At 47.9% G+C, this 12,569-nt stretch overlaps 2 protein-coding genes across 5 annotated transcripts in view; one reads left to right on the top strand and one right to left on the bottom strand.

Moving 5' to 3' along the window:
- The window catches only part of PXK (PX domain containing serine/threonine kinase like), a 43,706-nt gene that overhangs the window by 559 nt on the left and 30,578 nt on the right, over nt 1-12,569 (bottom strand). For 2 of the 4 annotated variants that reach the window (XM_059856679.1, XM_059856680.1), the window contains exon 18: nt 9,873-10,932. The exons of the other annotated variants lie outside the window; for them this stretch is intronic. In XM_059856679.1, coding sequence (XP_059712662.1) covers nt 10,742-10,932 — 191 coding nt within the window. In that variant the 3' untranslated portion in view covers nt 9,873-10,741. Of the gene's footprint in view, nt 1-9,872; nt 10,933-12,569 lie in introns of those variants that run through there. 4 annotated transcript variants of the gene reach the window in all.
- On the top strand, nt 5,154-9,331 carry PDHB (pyruvate dehydrogenase E1 subunit beta). The gene is made up of 9 exons (XM_059856687.1): nt 5,154-5,306; nt 5,466-5,573; nt 5,645-5,707; nt 5,791-5,826; nt 5,912-6,197; nt 7,042-7,152; nt 7,772-7,863; nt 8,142-8,283; nt 8,582-9,331. Exons 1-9 carry the CDS (start codon nt 5,169-5,171, stop codon nt 8,725-8,727), a joined length of 1,122 nt encoding a protein of 373 aa, XP_059712670.1. The 5' UTR covers nt 5,154-5,168; the 3' UTR covers nt 8,728-9,331.

Raw genomic sequence — 12,569 nt, 5'->3', positions numbered from 1 at the left:
ATGAACACTAAGAAGAAAAAAACCCTCACTGCAGAATTAATAATTCAGTAGTGGAGAACTGCAACTGATAGCAAGAACATTAATCTACAGACAAAGAGTATGAAAGGACTTCCCAGACACCTAGTCTCAAAAGCAATCTCTGTAGGGACAAGCCAGAGGACATCTAACATGCTGTCAACACACTCCAACAAAAGCAATTTGAGAAGAGATTCATGCTGTGACTTCCCAGAAGATGCTGAACTGTTGACTTGCATAACAAGGAGACTGTCCACAGGAGCACAAGGCAAATCCACAGCCAGGCTGTGCAGCTCACAAGGGGGAAGTGAATGACCTCAGAGTCCAGTGCTGATTTGCCAAAGGTGGCCTGTCAACCTTGTCAAGTGATGGAAGGACAGGGAAGCCAGTCATCAGTAAAGCCTTTATCCCTACCCAGAGCCTGCCTCTCTGCTAGAATTGCTGAAAATTTAGGTCAGCCTGTTTTAAGTAGGGTAGAGCTTCTCAGCTTTGTTTATTTTTACATCTTAAAAGACCACACAGTTCCCAAGACTTCTGGTCCCATCCTCTTTACTAACAAACTTCAACTTACAGCCACCCAGCTAAAGGCAGCACAAAGATTTAGCCAAGCCAGAGCCCCACGTTCCAAAACAACTCAATGTTCACAGTTAATTCCCAATCAAAAAAGATAACTTGCCCTTCTCATTCCTAGGAAATAAGGTTGGTTTCATTCACCACAGAACAAGGCAGCACACCCCTCTGTGCCCTGCTGCCCTGCCCAAATCCACAGCCTGGGCAAAACAGTGTCCAGCAGGTCAGGTCTTTGGGACCCAGCAGCACAAGCACAGCCCCAGCTGCATCTCAGGTGGATTAAAGAGTAAAAAAACCAAAATCAGTATATGAAAATAGTGAGGTCAGACAAGAGAAGACTAAAGAATACTAAGATACAGAACAAGTCATACCAGGATCCTATTTTTACAAATTAGAGACAGAGTATGCCTCAAGAGAGTACATTAAAGCACATCCCCCAACAGCAGATAAACCTGGAACACCAGCTCTTTTGCCAACCTCTGTAATTATTTTTTTTAAATGCTCACAAATCAAGAAGTGAATTCTTTCAGGGTTTTGCTGTTTGGTTTTTTGTTTCATTTTGTTTTGTATTGTGGGGGGTTTTGGGGTTTGGGTTTTTTGTGGGGTTTTTGTTTGTTTGTTTGTTTGGGGGGTTTTTGTTTGGTTTGGTTTTGGTTTTTGTTGGTTTGTTTTGTTTTGTTTTTTTTTTTGAATTGTCACTCAAGTACAGTTTGTAAACTTTTAGCAATAGACCAGACCTTTTAAATTGTAGCAATTGAAGGTGTTATTCTGGTCAAGTACAAGACAAGGATAACATGCAGATGCATTAAAACCATATAAGACTGATTGATACAGGTTTCTGATACTCACTTGAAAGTGAGATGATGCAGCCAGCCAGAAACCTCGGCAGTAATCACGACAGAAGAGATCTGCAGTCTTAATAAAATTAACTCAAATTATACATCCAGAATATTTCAAGGCAAAGAAGTCCATCAGTGTTATTTTAACTAGTGAATATGATGTTATTTTGGTCAGCATGTAAGTCCAGTACAGATGAATCAAGACTTCATCAGGGAAAGAAAGAGATGACACTGCAAGCCAGTGCAAAGGCATGATTTAATCTTTGATCACAGCACTGCTGTGTAACACCAGAGTGAAAAATTTACAAGAGCAATTATCTGGAACAAACCTAGTCCTCAACATATAAAGGGCATGGAGAAATCTCTGTGACCTTTGTGTAAGGACCCAGAACCACAAGGCACACACAGACCTTCCTGGCAAACCAGTGCTGGAGCGAGATGTGCCACACAAAAGGAGATACCAGGAGGCCATCCTAAAATGCTCGAGTGTGATCCCTACTCTTCACTACCTCCCTTGTCAGCCTGGGAGCTCTGAATTTCCAGACAACTTCACAGGTGAATGTAGCTTAGTTTGGGTACAACCTGAGCTAAGGACTCACCAACCACATCACAGCAAGGCTGAGGATGGACACCCTTCATGACACGTGCCCTTTCAACGATGCTTTAAATCCTCCTGAATGGGACACAGTGATCACCAGGGGGTGGGCAGACACTCCATCCATCCCAGCACAGGCAGCCTCAAGCCAGCTGTCCTTGTGTCACACACCAATGGACTGCACACAGGGACAAGCTTGCCAACATAGCTACTCCTGTCCAGACAGCAAATTACAGATGACACACAGTCATATCCCAAGGCAGCCTACATTTGATAACCACAAAAGAATATTTAAAGTGAAATTCAGTCAGACAAATTGCTGACACAGTTCAGCCAAATGGGATGTCCCTCTCTGGTGGGAGCAGAAGTGCACGGATGGTGTCAAACCACAGTCCTGCTGTGGTGACACTGCTCTGTGTGCAGGGAGAGGACACACAGCAGTGACACAGTCACTGGGGCTCCTGCCACAGCCCAGCACAGCCAGAACTGGAATGGCACAGTGAGAAGCAAGAAAAGCACTCAGGTCATCACTTTATACCCGAGACACCAAACAGGATACCTGCATTTATAAAATGCTCGCTCTTATTTCATATGTTATGACTCAGAGGATTACAGGGCTGTTTATCAGCAACACTGCTGCAACAGGTAGTGCCACTAACTCCAGCAGAGCTTCTCCCAGAACAGAGCTGCAAACCAGTTTGCAAGCTGAAATTCAAAGAAAGCATTTACGAGTCAGATGAACGTCTGCACCTGCAAAAACACACACACAGACACACAGACACACACACTCAGGCCAGGCCAGGGATGCCAGCAGCCCTGCCAGGCATTCACACTGCCAGGATTACAGGCTACCACCACTCCTGGAGAGACCCCTGCAATGGTGCAGTTACTCAAAGGAGGAGCAGAAATACATCAAGCCATTGTAAGTCAAGAGGCACAGACCACCGGATTTGCTCTGAATGTTCCTCACCTAGTTTTTCAAACAAAAGAGTTAAGGGATTTACTTGTGGCAATAGTCTTTCATGGGCAGTTTGGTATCAATATTCCAGCACAGGCTGTTTAACCTCAAGAGTTATCTTTGATTCCTATGTCAATAGAGAGATGGAAGGAATTCTACCAGTGGCAACTTAAAAATGAAAAAGAGCAAGGTAAGACTCTGACATACACTTGGCATTTCAGCTACTCACCCCCTTTGTGAGCTCCCTCTGCCTCTCACACTTAGATCTCACAAGATGAGAAGAAACTCCATCCACCAGCACAGTTAGGCTGTACAGGCATAACCTCTTTCCCAGCCAGTCAGAAAATTTGAAAGGCAAGTTCTTACTGTAAATTATTGGTGACTCACCTGAACTGACAAACACTGAGCAGCACCAGTGCTGACTGTTCTCCTCCACCAAACTACAGTGAGCTGATGGTCTGCAGAGCATCCCGAGTTCCAGCTCTGTGCCACCCTAACCAGGGGAGTGAGGAGGAGGAGGAGCGTTCTCAAAACCACCAGTTACCAAATCTTCTGGCAATTCAGCAAATCAGCTTCACTAAAGAAAGCACCTACTGCCTTCTACACATGTCAAGTTTATCATGACTAATGCAGTTTATTAGAAGTTAACTTAGCTCTTGCTTTTCTTGGGTTGCTTTTTACTAATACTCAGTCTTTACCTCAGGCAGGATGGAAAAACGCTCACGCTAGCCACTCAACATTTTCACTCCTTTATGTTTAATTGCTTCACTATAAATTCCAAGCTCCTAAAGTTTCCATCCCTTCCCCAAGGAGCTCTATGACATCCTGTTTTAAGTCCTGATTCCAAACCTTTATTTCAATTGCTTCTTGTTGGAAGAGCCCACAACCCAGTATGACTTTGGCCCTCCTATAAGAGACCCAAAGGAAGACTCCAATATCCAGCCTGGTCCTGCTAAAGCAACCCAGGGCACTCAGGCTTCCAGGACCTGTGATAATAATTGGGGTTTGTCCATATACTTGGCTTCTGTGATATTAACCAGTATTTTTCCATTGAGGAAACATGTCTTTGAACAGTTTAGGTGGCAGGCAGGTGTCAGAAACACCGAGTCTCCCTGCACACAGATGGGGCTTAGCACACATACGGACCAAGGAGTGACAGCAGCACGGGACAAAAATCTCCCCTAAAAGCCCAGAGTGGGGTCCAGGGCTTCAGGAGGAGCCGGGAAGTGCCCGTTTCCATCCCAGAAGAGCCAACGAGATCGTGGTAAAAGAACTCTCCCCCGGATCACAGTGATTCAGCAAAGATGCTGGGAATTAACCCGTTCTGCCTCTCTCTCCGCAAGTGACCCATGAGTCCACGGCCTGACCCCCACCCCCGAACAGAGTCCCAGCTCTGTCTCCTCTCCCGGTGGGGAAGCAGGACCCGCTCCCCTCCCGGTCCGGAGCAAAGCCCCCGGGTCCCGGAGCCTCCCTGCCAGGCTCACCGCCGGGCACCACGGCTCCCACCGGGCATCCCCCGCGCCCGACAGGGAACGGGACCCTGTTCCCTGTAACACCGGTCCCATCCCCACCCGAACTCGGGCCTCCGCTCCCTGAGCCCGGCCGGGCACGGCCCCGGGAGCCCGGCGCGGCACCTGCACCGCTCCCCGCCCGTCCCGCCGTGACGCGCTGCCCTCCGCGGCCGCGGCCCCCGCCCCGCACCGCCCCCCGAGCCGGGGCAGCCCCGGGGCTCGGCCCCGTGCCCCTTGCCCGTCCCGGCACTCACGGGCGCAGCTCTCGGCGCTCAGGCGGAGCCCGGCGGCAGCAGAGGCGGGGACTGTGCCCGAGCCCGGAGCGAGCCGCCGGCGCGGGCGGGGACGGCGCGGGGGAGTGTCCCGGCGAGCCCCGCCCCGGCGGTCGGTGACGGGGCGGGGCGGACGCGCGCGGCCGGGACGCGCGTTCCCGCCGCCCAGGAACCGCCCAGCGGTTCTGGGCCGTCCCCGCGGGCGCGTCCCCGCGGGGCTGCGCGGGCCCGGCCGGGGCGTTCGGGCGCGCGCCACGCGCGGCCCCGCGGGGGTCCCCGCACGGCCCCGGTGCCGGAAGTGGCGCAAGAAGGCCGCGCGCTTCTCGCCGCCACCCGCACGCCGCGGAACCTCTCGCGAGAGCCGGGGAGGCGGGGCCAGGCTGCCCAGGGCGAGAGGACACGAGCAAGATGGCGGCAGCTGCGGCGACCCTGCGGCACCTGGCGCTGGGCGCCCGCCTCGCCCCGCACGGCCGCAGCGCCCGGGCCCCGCTCCAGCGGCTCCAGCAGCGCAGGGGCCTCCGCCTGTCCGCGCCCGCCGCCATACAGGTAGCGGGGAGGGCTGCCCTCGGAGGGAGGCTCGCGCCCCTCAGGAAGGGTCCGGCCCCGGGGCGGGCGGGCGGTGAGGTGACTTCACCCCTGGGCTGCGGTGACTCCCGGCATGTGAGGAGCGGGTCCCCGCTCAGCCCGCCCGCCGCTGTCTCGCAGGTGACGGTGCGGGACGCGCTGAACCAGGCACTGGATGAGGAGCTGGAGCGGGACGAGCGCGTCTTCCTCCTGGGCGAGGAGGTGGCACAGTACGATGGCGCCTACAAGGTACGTGGGAGACGTTGGCGGCCCGGGAAAGGGCTTCAGGCGGGCCCTGACTCCTTTATCCTATCCTGCAGATCTCCAGGGGCCTCTGGAAGAAGTACGGGGACAAAAGGGTGATCGACACCCCGATATCCGAGGTGAGGCTACCTTCTCTCCTACCCTGGTGATCCCTCCATCAGCTGCTCCCTGGTCCTCATCCCTTGGTTTCCCTCTTTTTCAGATGGGCTTTGCAGGAATCGCTGTCGGTGCTGCTATGGTTTGTACATTTGCATTCCTCTACTTCTGGTTTTAAAAATTAGACTGTTTTTATGTCAAAAACCATATTTCAATGCATTTAATAGGCAGGGTTGAGACCAGTGTGTGAATTCATGACATTCAACTTCTCGATGCAAGCGATCGATCAGGTGATCAACTCTGCTGCCAAGAGCTGTTACATGTCTGCGGGCTCCATCTCCGTGCCCATCGTGTTCCGCGGCCCCAACGGCGCCTCGGCGGGCGTGGCTGCCCAGCACTCGCAGTGCTTCGCTGCCTGGTACGGCCACTGCCCCGGCCTCAAAGTCGTCAGCCCCTGGAGCTCCGAGGATGCCAAAGGGCTGCTGAAAGCATCCATCCGGGATGATAATCCAGGTGGGCATGAGCAGGTAGCAATACCTGGCACTCGATCCTAAGGAATGTCTGGTTTTCCCCACAAAACAAAGATTGGTTAAACCCTGAAGCACTCACAGTTGGCTTACTGTAGTTTTAGGGTATGTAAGAAGACACAGAGGGATTCATGCTTTTCTCTTTGTGTTTGCTTTGAAGAGCTCTCTGCACATGCAGAAAGGCTTCTGTACAAGAGCTGAAATAAAGATCCTGAACCTTTCCACTATATGATGGGAAACAATACCTGATTTTCCCTTACTAGCTGCCAGATAACAGTCCCCTGCTATGCTAACAGTAGACTGATTTTGTGCTGCTGCCAGCTGCACAGCTTTAGTGCTAGATTGGTATCAACCAGGAAACCTGGGAGCATTTACAAATCTATCATAAAGGGGTTAAAAAGGGTGAAGATGAGTTAAGAGAATTATTATATTCCTGCATATTTAGTACCTATGTAACTCAATTTTACAGATCATGAAATTCAAATGATAAATTCAGAATGTCCTTATTCAAGAGCAGGGCAACCTTTGACTTTATTTTTTTAGAAACTTTTTTTAAAAGTATAAGACCTTTCTAAAACTAGTGATTATATTGTCATGTACAGAAAGTAAAATAGCTCACCTCATTTCAGAGCAGTTGTAGAAGTTTTTTAAATAATTGATTATTGAAGTAAAGACTTAGATTTACTTTTTTTTAAATTCCTTCTGCAAACATAGTCCTCACTCCCTTGTTGCCTGGGTGGGTTTGCTGTCTTGAGCTGCAGGACTGTTAATGGTCAGTGCAGGCCTGTGCCTGCAGCTGTACACACTAACCCAATTATGTTTCTTTCTAGTTGTGATGCTGGAAAGTGAATTACTCTATGGTGTTCCCTTTGAAATGTCTGAACAGGCACAGTCAAAGGAATTTGTTATTCCCATTGGGAAAGCTAAAATAGAAAAGCAAGGTAAGCTGAGAATGTATTTGTTTCTTTATTAATTGACATGCTTGGAGACTTTTCTTAACCTCTCATCTATTCAAGGTACAGAAAAGTATTTCAAATGTTAAGTATTCAAATGTTCTTTTATCCAGTAGTGTGGTTTCATGTTCTGTTGCCCTTACAAGGAAATATTACCAGATTGTCCATATCTCAGCTTAGTTTAAGCTGAGATATGGAACAAATCCATAAAGGATTTGTTCTGTAGTATAGATTGTGTAGGTGATGGCTGAAACAGTTTTTTCCTCACCTAAGTATGTGATTTTGGTCAAAAATGCAAAAAGAGATCACTCACTGTAGTGTTTCAGCCCACCTGTTCATAATTTACCTCTGAATTATATGAACATTTGAATAGGATAATCTGAAAACTCTATTCAATACCTCTTCAGATCCCTGAATTAAAGGGTAAAATTTGTGTCTTAACATGGTCCTTCCTCTCTTCATACTATGTCTGGATTCTGTATTTGAAATAAACCCAAGAACCTTAAATTTGCAAGTGAATCCTAATGCTACCTTGAAAGGAGCCTGAGGTCTAGAAAAAAGCCTTAAATCTCAAGAAGCTTTTTTCTAACACTTGTTTCTCTTCTAGGAACTCATGTTACATTAGTGGCACACTCAAGACCTGTTGGCCATTGTTTGGAAGCAGCTGCTGTACTTTCTAAAGAAGGTGTAGAGTGTGAGGTGAGTGAGGTTTGGGTTATTTTTCTATTTCCCTGAAGTGGGGGGAAAAGTAGCATCTACTTGTTCAAGTTCTGCAAAACTTGAGTGTATTAACTGCAAGGGTCTTAATACTTGGAAGTGCCCTAAGAGCATGTGCCTTTCACATTTCTGAGTTAGAAATGAATAATTGTCTTGTCTTTGGAGTCAGAACAGCTGGAAGTGCTGAGGGGCCCTGTACCCAGACAGTGGTGGCTCACAGGCTCAGGACACAGCCAGGCTCACACTCTGCCTTTGCCCAGGTCATAAACCTGCGAACCATTCGACCCATGGACATGGAGACAGTGGAAGCCAGCGTGGTCAAGACAAACCATCTGGTCACTGTAGAAGGAGGTTGGCCCCAGTTTGGAGTAGGAGCTGAAATCTGTGCCAGGATCATGGAAGGTACTGAGTTCCACAGCACACTGATCTCATTCCCTACTCTAAATCCTGATTTTTCTTGATGAAGCCAGGTAAAAGCAGAGTTAGAGGTTGTATCAGATGAGCTGGAGCTGTCTTACTCTAGAGATTTTCACGGGGTGGGTGACCAAACCCCAGAGTGCATGAACACAAACAAGCCAGAACACTGCTTTCTAGAATATTAGAGCTACAGCAACAAAATGGTTTAAATAGAGTAAGATTCAGAAATTGAATCAAGATAAAACCATAGTACTTGGCAGCCTGACACTGTCTTCTGTTTTAGGACCTGCCTTTAACTACTTGGATGCTCCAGCTGTGCGTGTCACCGGTGCTGATGTCCCTATGCCTTATGCAAAAATCTTAGAGGATAACAGCATACCTCAAGTGAAGGATATAGTATTTGCAGTGAAAAAAACTTTGAATATGTAAGTTGTAAATAGATGTTTTAAAATCCTGCTCTACAAGGCATTCTCGGTGTTGGGCATGTTGTATGCATAATGTCTGTTGTATAAGCTCCATGATCTTTTGTACAGTGGGGAAAGTATAGTGACCTCCCAAAATATTTATATGGGGTTACACCCCCAAGCCACACTTTCTGTCTGCAACCATGTGGTAATGCTTGTTTGTTCAACAGTACAGCTGGGTTAGTGCTGCTGTTTGTGGAGAAACCCTATTCTAAATTCAGAATAAGGGAATAATCCTCTGGTTTTGCTTGGCTTTTAAGTACCAGAGGAGCTGTGTTGAACCTGCTGCAGCAGTGATTGAGTGCAGAGCTGCAGAGAGCAAGAGCAGGCCTTGAATGCTGCACAGCTGCAGGAGCCTGTGGTTGCAAGGCTCATTAAAGAGCAATGATCAGGCTGATCACTGAAGCCCAGCCTGTCAGTGCAGCAGTTCACTGCAGCTCTGAGCAGAGGCTGTGGCAGCCCAGGGCTGGGTTAAGAGATGGTGGCTGTGTCTGGTTTGAAGAGCACTCTGCACGTGCAGAAAGGCTTCTGTACAAGAGCTGAAATAAAGATCCTGAACCTTTCTACCATGTGATGGGAAACAATGCCTTACTGGCTGCCACATGACAGTGATTAAAAAAAAAAAAATTCCCAGATGCTTTGCTTTTACTATTCAAGTTTTTTGTGGTTTCTTTTTTTTTTTTTTTTTGAACTCCCCACCTGGGCTGACAACAGCACACTCTCACTATAGCTCTTGCAGTGCACAATGAGTTAGGCTCAGTGCAGCTGAATAAACTAAGCAGCAGGTGTGTGGAGTGTGTATGAAGAGCTGGGACACATTCAGAGCAGCCTTTGGAGATCACTGCAGCCCAGGGAGCTCTGCCAGGCTTCCCTCAGCAGCTTCTGGTACAGAGGGAAAGCTGCCTTGAGGAGCCTGTGCAGCAGGGTCTGCTCTGCCCCTCAGGTAAATTGGGGGAGAGGATCTTCTGTGAGCAGACAGAAGAGCTTGGGTCCTGTTTCTGCAGAGCCAGGAATACTCCCCAGGCTATTTCCTTTAGCAGAGGTCTGTTTAGTTCTTGGGAGTCTGGCTTGGAGGTTGAATCCCACCAGAACATACCCACCACATGCTGCTGAAGGAATTCCATTAACATTTTAATAAAAATGAATATCACAGGTTACATGAAACTTTGTACAGACATTCTCTGCATAGTAACAAACACTGATGTACTTGAATTTAAAAAAATGGATTATCTATAATCCTTTAAAGTGCAATTTGTTTAAGGTTTTAAATCAAAAAGGATCTTGCAATAAAGTTTAAATGATAGAATTAAACTTGAAGTAACTTTTTTCATTTAATTAAATCAACAATAACATCCCAGTGCCCAAAAACCTCCCACTTCATCTGCTTCCTCATTTAAAAAACACTTTCCCCTAGAGTTGCAGGTAGGATGTCCATTTAAACAAGCTTCATGAGACAGCATTTTAATTCCACCAGCAAAACATGGTGGGAATAAGATTTAATTCTCCAGTTCCCTCACCTGTGCAGTATGTTTTAAGGGTCGGATTATGTAAAACAAATCATTGACTCCATGCAGCAAGAATTAAGATGAGTTACAAGTGCATGAAAAGAGCTGAAAAACTGAGCAGACTAAAACTACATTCCTGTAATTTGAAAAATGGGTTGGAATGGAGCTAGGAAAAATGCATTAATTTACTGTCATCATGGTCATTCCTATTTTCAGATTTTTTTTATTCAGCTATACAGGAGTTGCTGTACCCCTGAAGCTGCAGCTAGAGAACACAGTTCCTGCAGCCAAGTAAAGACCGGAGTACTTATCCCAGCAGGGCAGAGCAGCTCGGGCAGGCAGTGCTGCTACTCAGGAAAGCTGAAACCAGGGAGAGGGGAGCTGCAGCTGCTGTGTGCTGGTGGGTCAGTTGCTGGTCAGGAGGGTCAGCACAGGAGGGGGAGAGGGAATTGAATCCTGGAGTGACCAGTGGCCTCAGCTGATCCTGGGAGCGCTGTAGTCGCACGTCTGTGTTTTCTTCAGAGTTCCTTTCTGGAAGTTTTGGATGGAGCTGAGCAGGGCTCCTCGGCTGGCGCTGACCTCTGGCCGCGCCGTGGGCGCCTCTGTGCTCAGGGGCGGAGCTGCTGGGGGCGGGGGTGGCGGGGCTGGGGGAATGGACGATGCTCCTGAGAAGGTGGGGAGAGAAGATGGAGTTTGGTTATGCCAGGCATGCCCTGCCCCAGCGGCCTGCAGCTGCGTGGCTGGACTTGGTCAGTCCTGCACTAATCCCATCATCCCTTGAATGCAAGTGGAGTGAGAAGAACAGAACAGATGGAAGATGCCAAAGTGATCAGATCCCTCTATCTGCAGGTGAGTTATCATGGCATCTGAGATACCTCTGAAATGAAGCCTGAAGGGCCTCAGGACTCAGATGCAGAACATGACTTATATGTGATCTTGCACCGAGGAAAACAGAGATTGCTGAATGGAACGTCCCAGGTTCAGCTTCTCCTGTTTGTCCCTAGTGAGGCAGTTTGTTCTGTGGGACACGAACATCAACGAAGACTGGAAGCAAATTTTACTTCCTGTTCTTACATAACTCACTTTACAATCTTATGAATGAAGAACCACATCACTGTAGTATCTGTGATGACCATTCTGCTTGGCCAGATTATACCTCATTTTTAAAGTACTAACTGCAGATAGAGTTTTCTGGAAGTGTTTTTACACTTCCAAAGTTCTGTTTGACTTTCTCCAAATATGTTGTAACACATGGTTGTTTTGACAGACTGAATGAATCACAACACTGTCACACACACCTCCAGCCTGCCTCTCCTGTTCCCACCTTTGTACTCTGTCCCTTGCTCTCTATGCCAGCCACATCCACTCCCTGCTTCTCATCCAACCTCAGCGTCCAGTCCTGACTCCCTGGGAAGCCAGAGCCCACAGTGGAATGTGCAGCTGCTCCAGCAGTGAGGGCTGCATGGAGCTGTTTCCTGGCAGTTCAGACCCAGCCAAGTGGCCTCCCTCATTTGCCCCAGGCACTCTCCCAAGCACCCTGATCTTGTGCAGCTCTGCTGCGGCACACTGCACCATCACTGCTACACAAGTCAGATAACAATGGGCCATCTTGTCTCATATTTTGGAAGGAGTAGGGGCATAATGATTAATATCCTGGTACTGCTCAGCAGTGAATTTGAACTCTCATCTAGATCATGAGTTATGCCACAGGAAGACTGAAGAGACAAATGGCACCTATTAACACTTGCTTCCAGTAGCTCTGACCTGCAAAGAGGAATGTACTGGGAAGTGGCAAGAACTGTGATACTGGACAAGTAAAACAACATGAAGGCAACCAAGAGACTCTCATTCCTGAAGTGAACTGCTTGGTAGAAGTGAGCAAATATCAAGTAATTATGTAACATTATGCCACTCAGACTCAAAAGGGATTTGATAAAGGATAAAGCTCAACTACAGAAAAAGCTGACAAAAGTTCTCTGCACTCCATTTGTCTGTCAATTCCTCATCAACAATTGTTTTTAGGCTAACAAGTAATAGTAAAAACAGAACTGCTGTTATTAAAACAAGCAGTTATACTAGATGAAAGACATAATTCAAAACTCCTTCATTTTCTATCTGTACCAGTCTTTGAAGAAAGACTTTTCCCATATGAGAGCAAGTTCAAAATGCAGAGTATTCACACAGAGCATCCAATTTTGGCAGACTACATTAATATGTGCTGTGACTGTAGCACTTCCAGCTCTTCAGGAGAAATTCCCATTGGCACAAAAGCCTTCTGTGAAAACAAAGCATTGAAGTACAC

The sequence above is a fragment of the Haemorhous mexicanus genome, chromosome 11 (assembly GCF_027477595.1).
Source record: "Haemorhous mexicanus isolate bHaeMex1 chromosome 11, bHaeMex1.pri, whole genome shotgun sequence".
Taxonomy (NCBI): domain Eukaryota; kingdom Metazoa; phylum Chordata; class Aves; order Passeriformes; family Fringillidae; genus Haemorhous; species Haemorhous mexicanus.
Note: the sequence above shows the minus strand (reverse complement) of the source record. Positions and strands in the feature narration are given on the sequence as shown.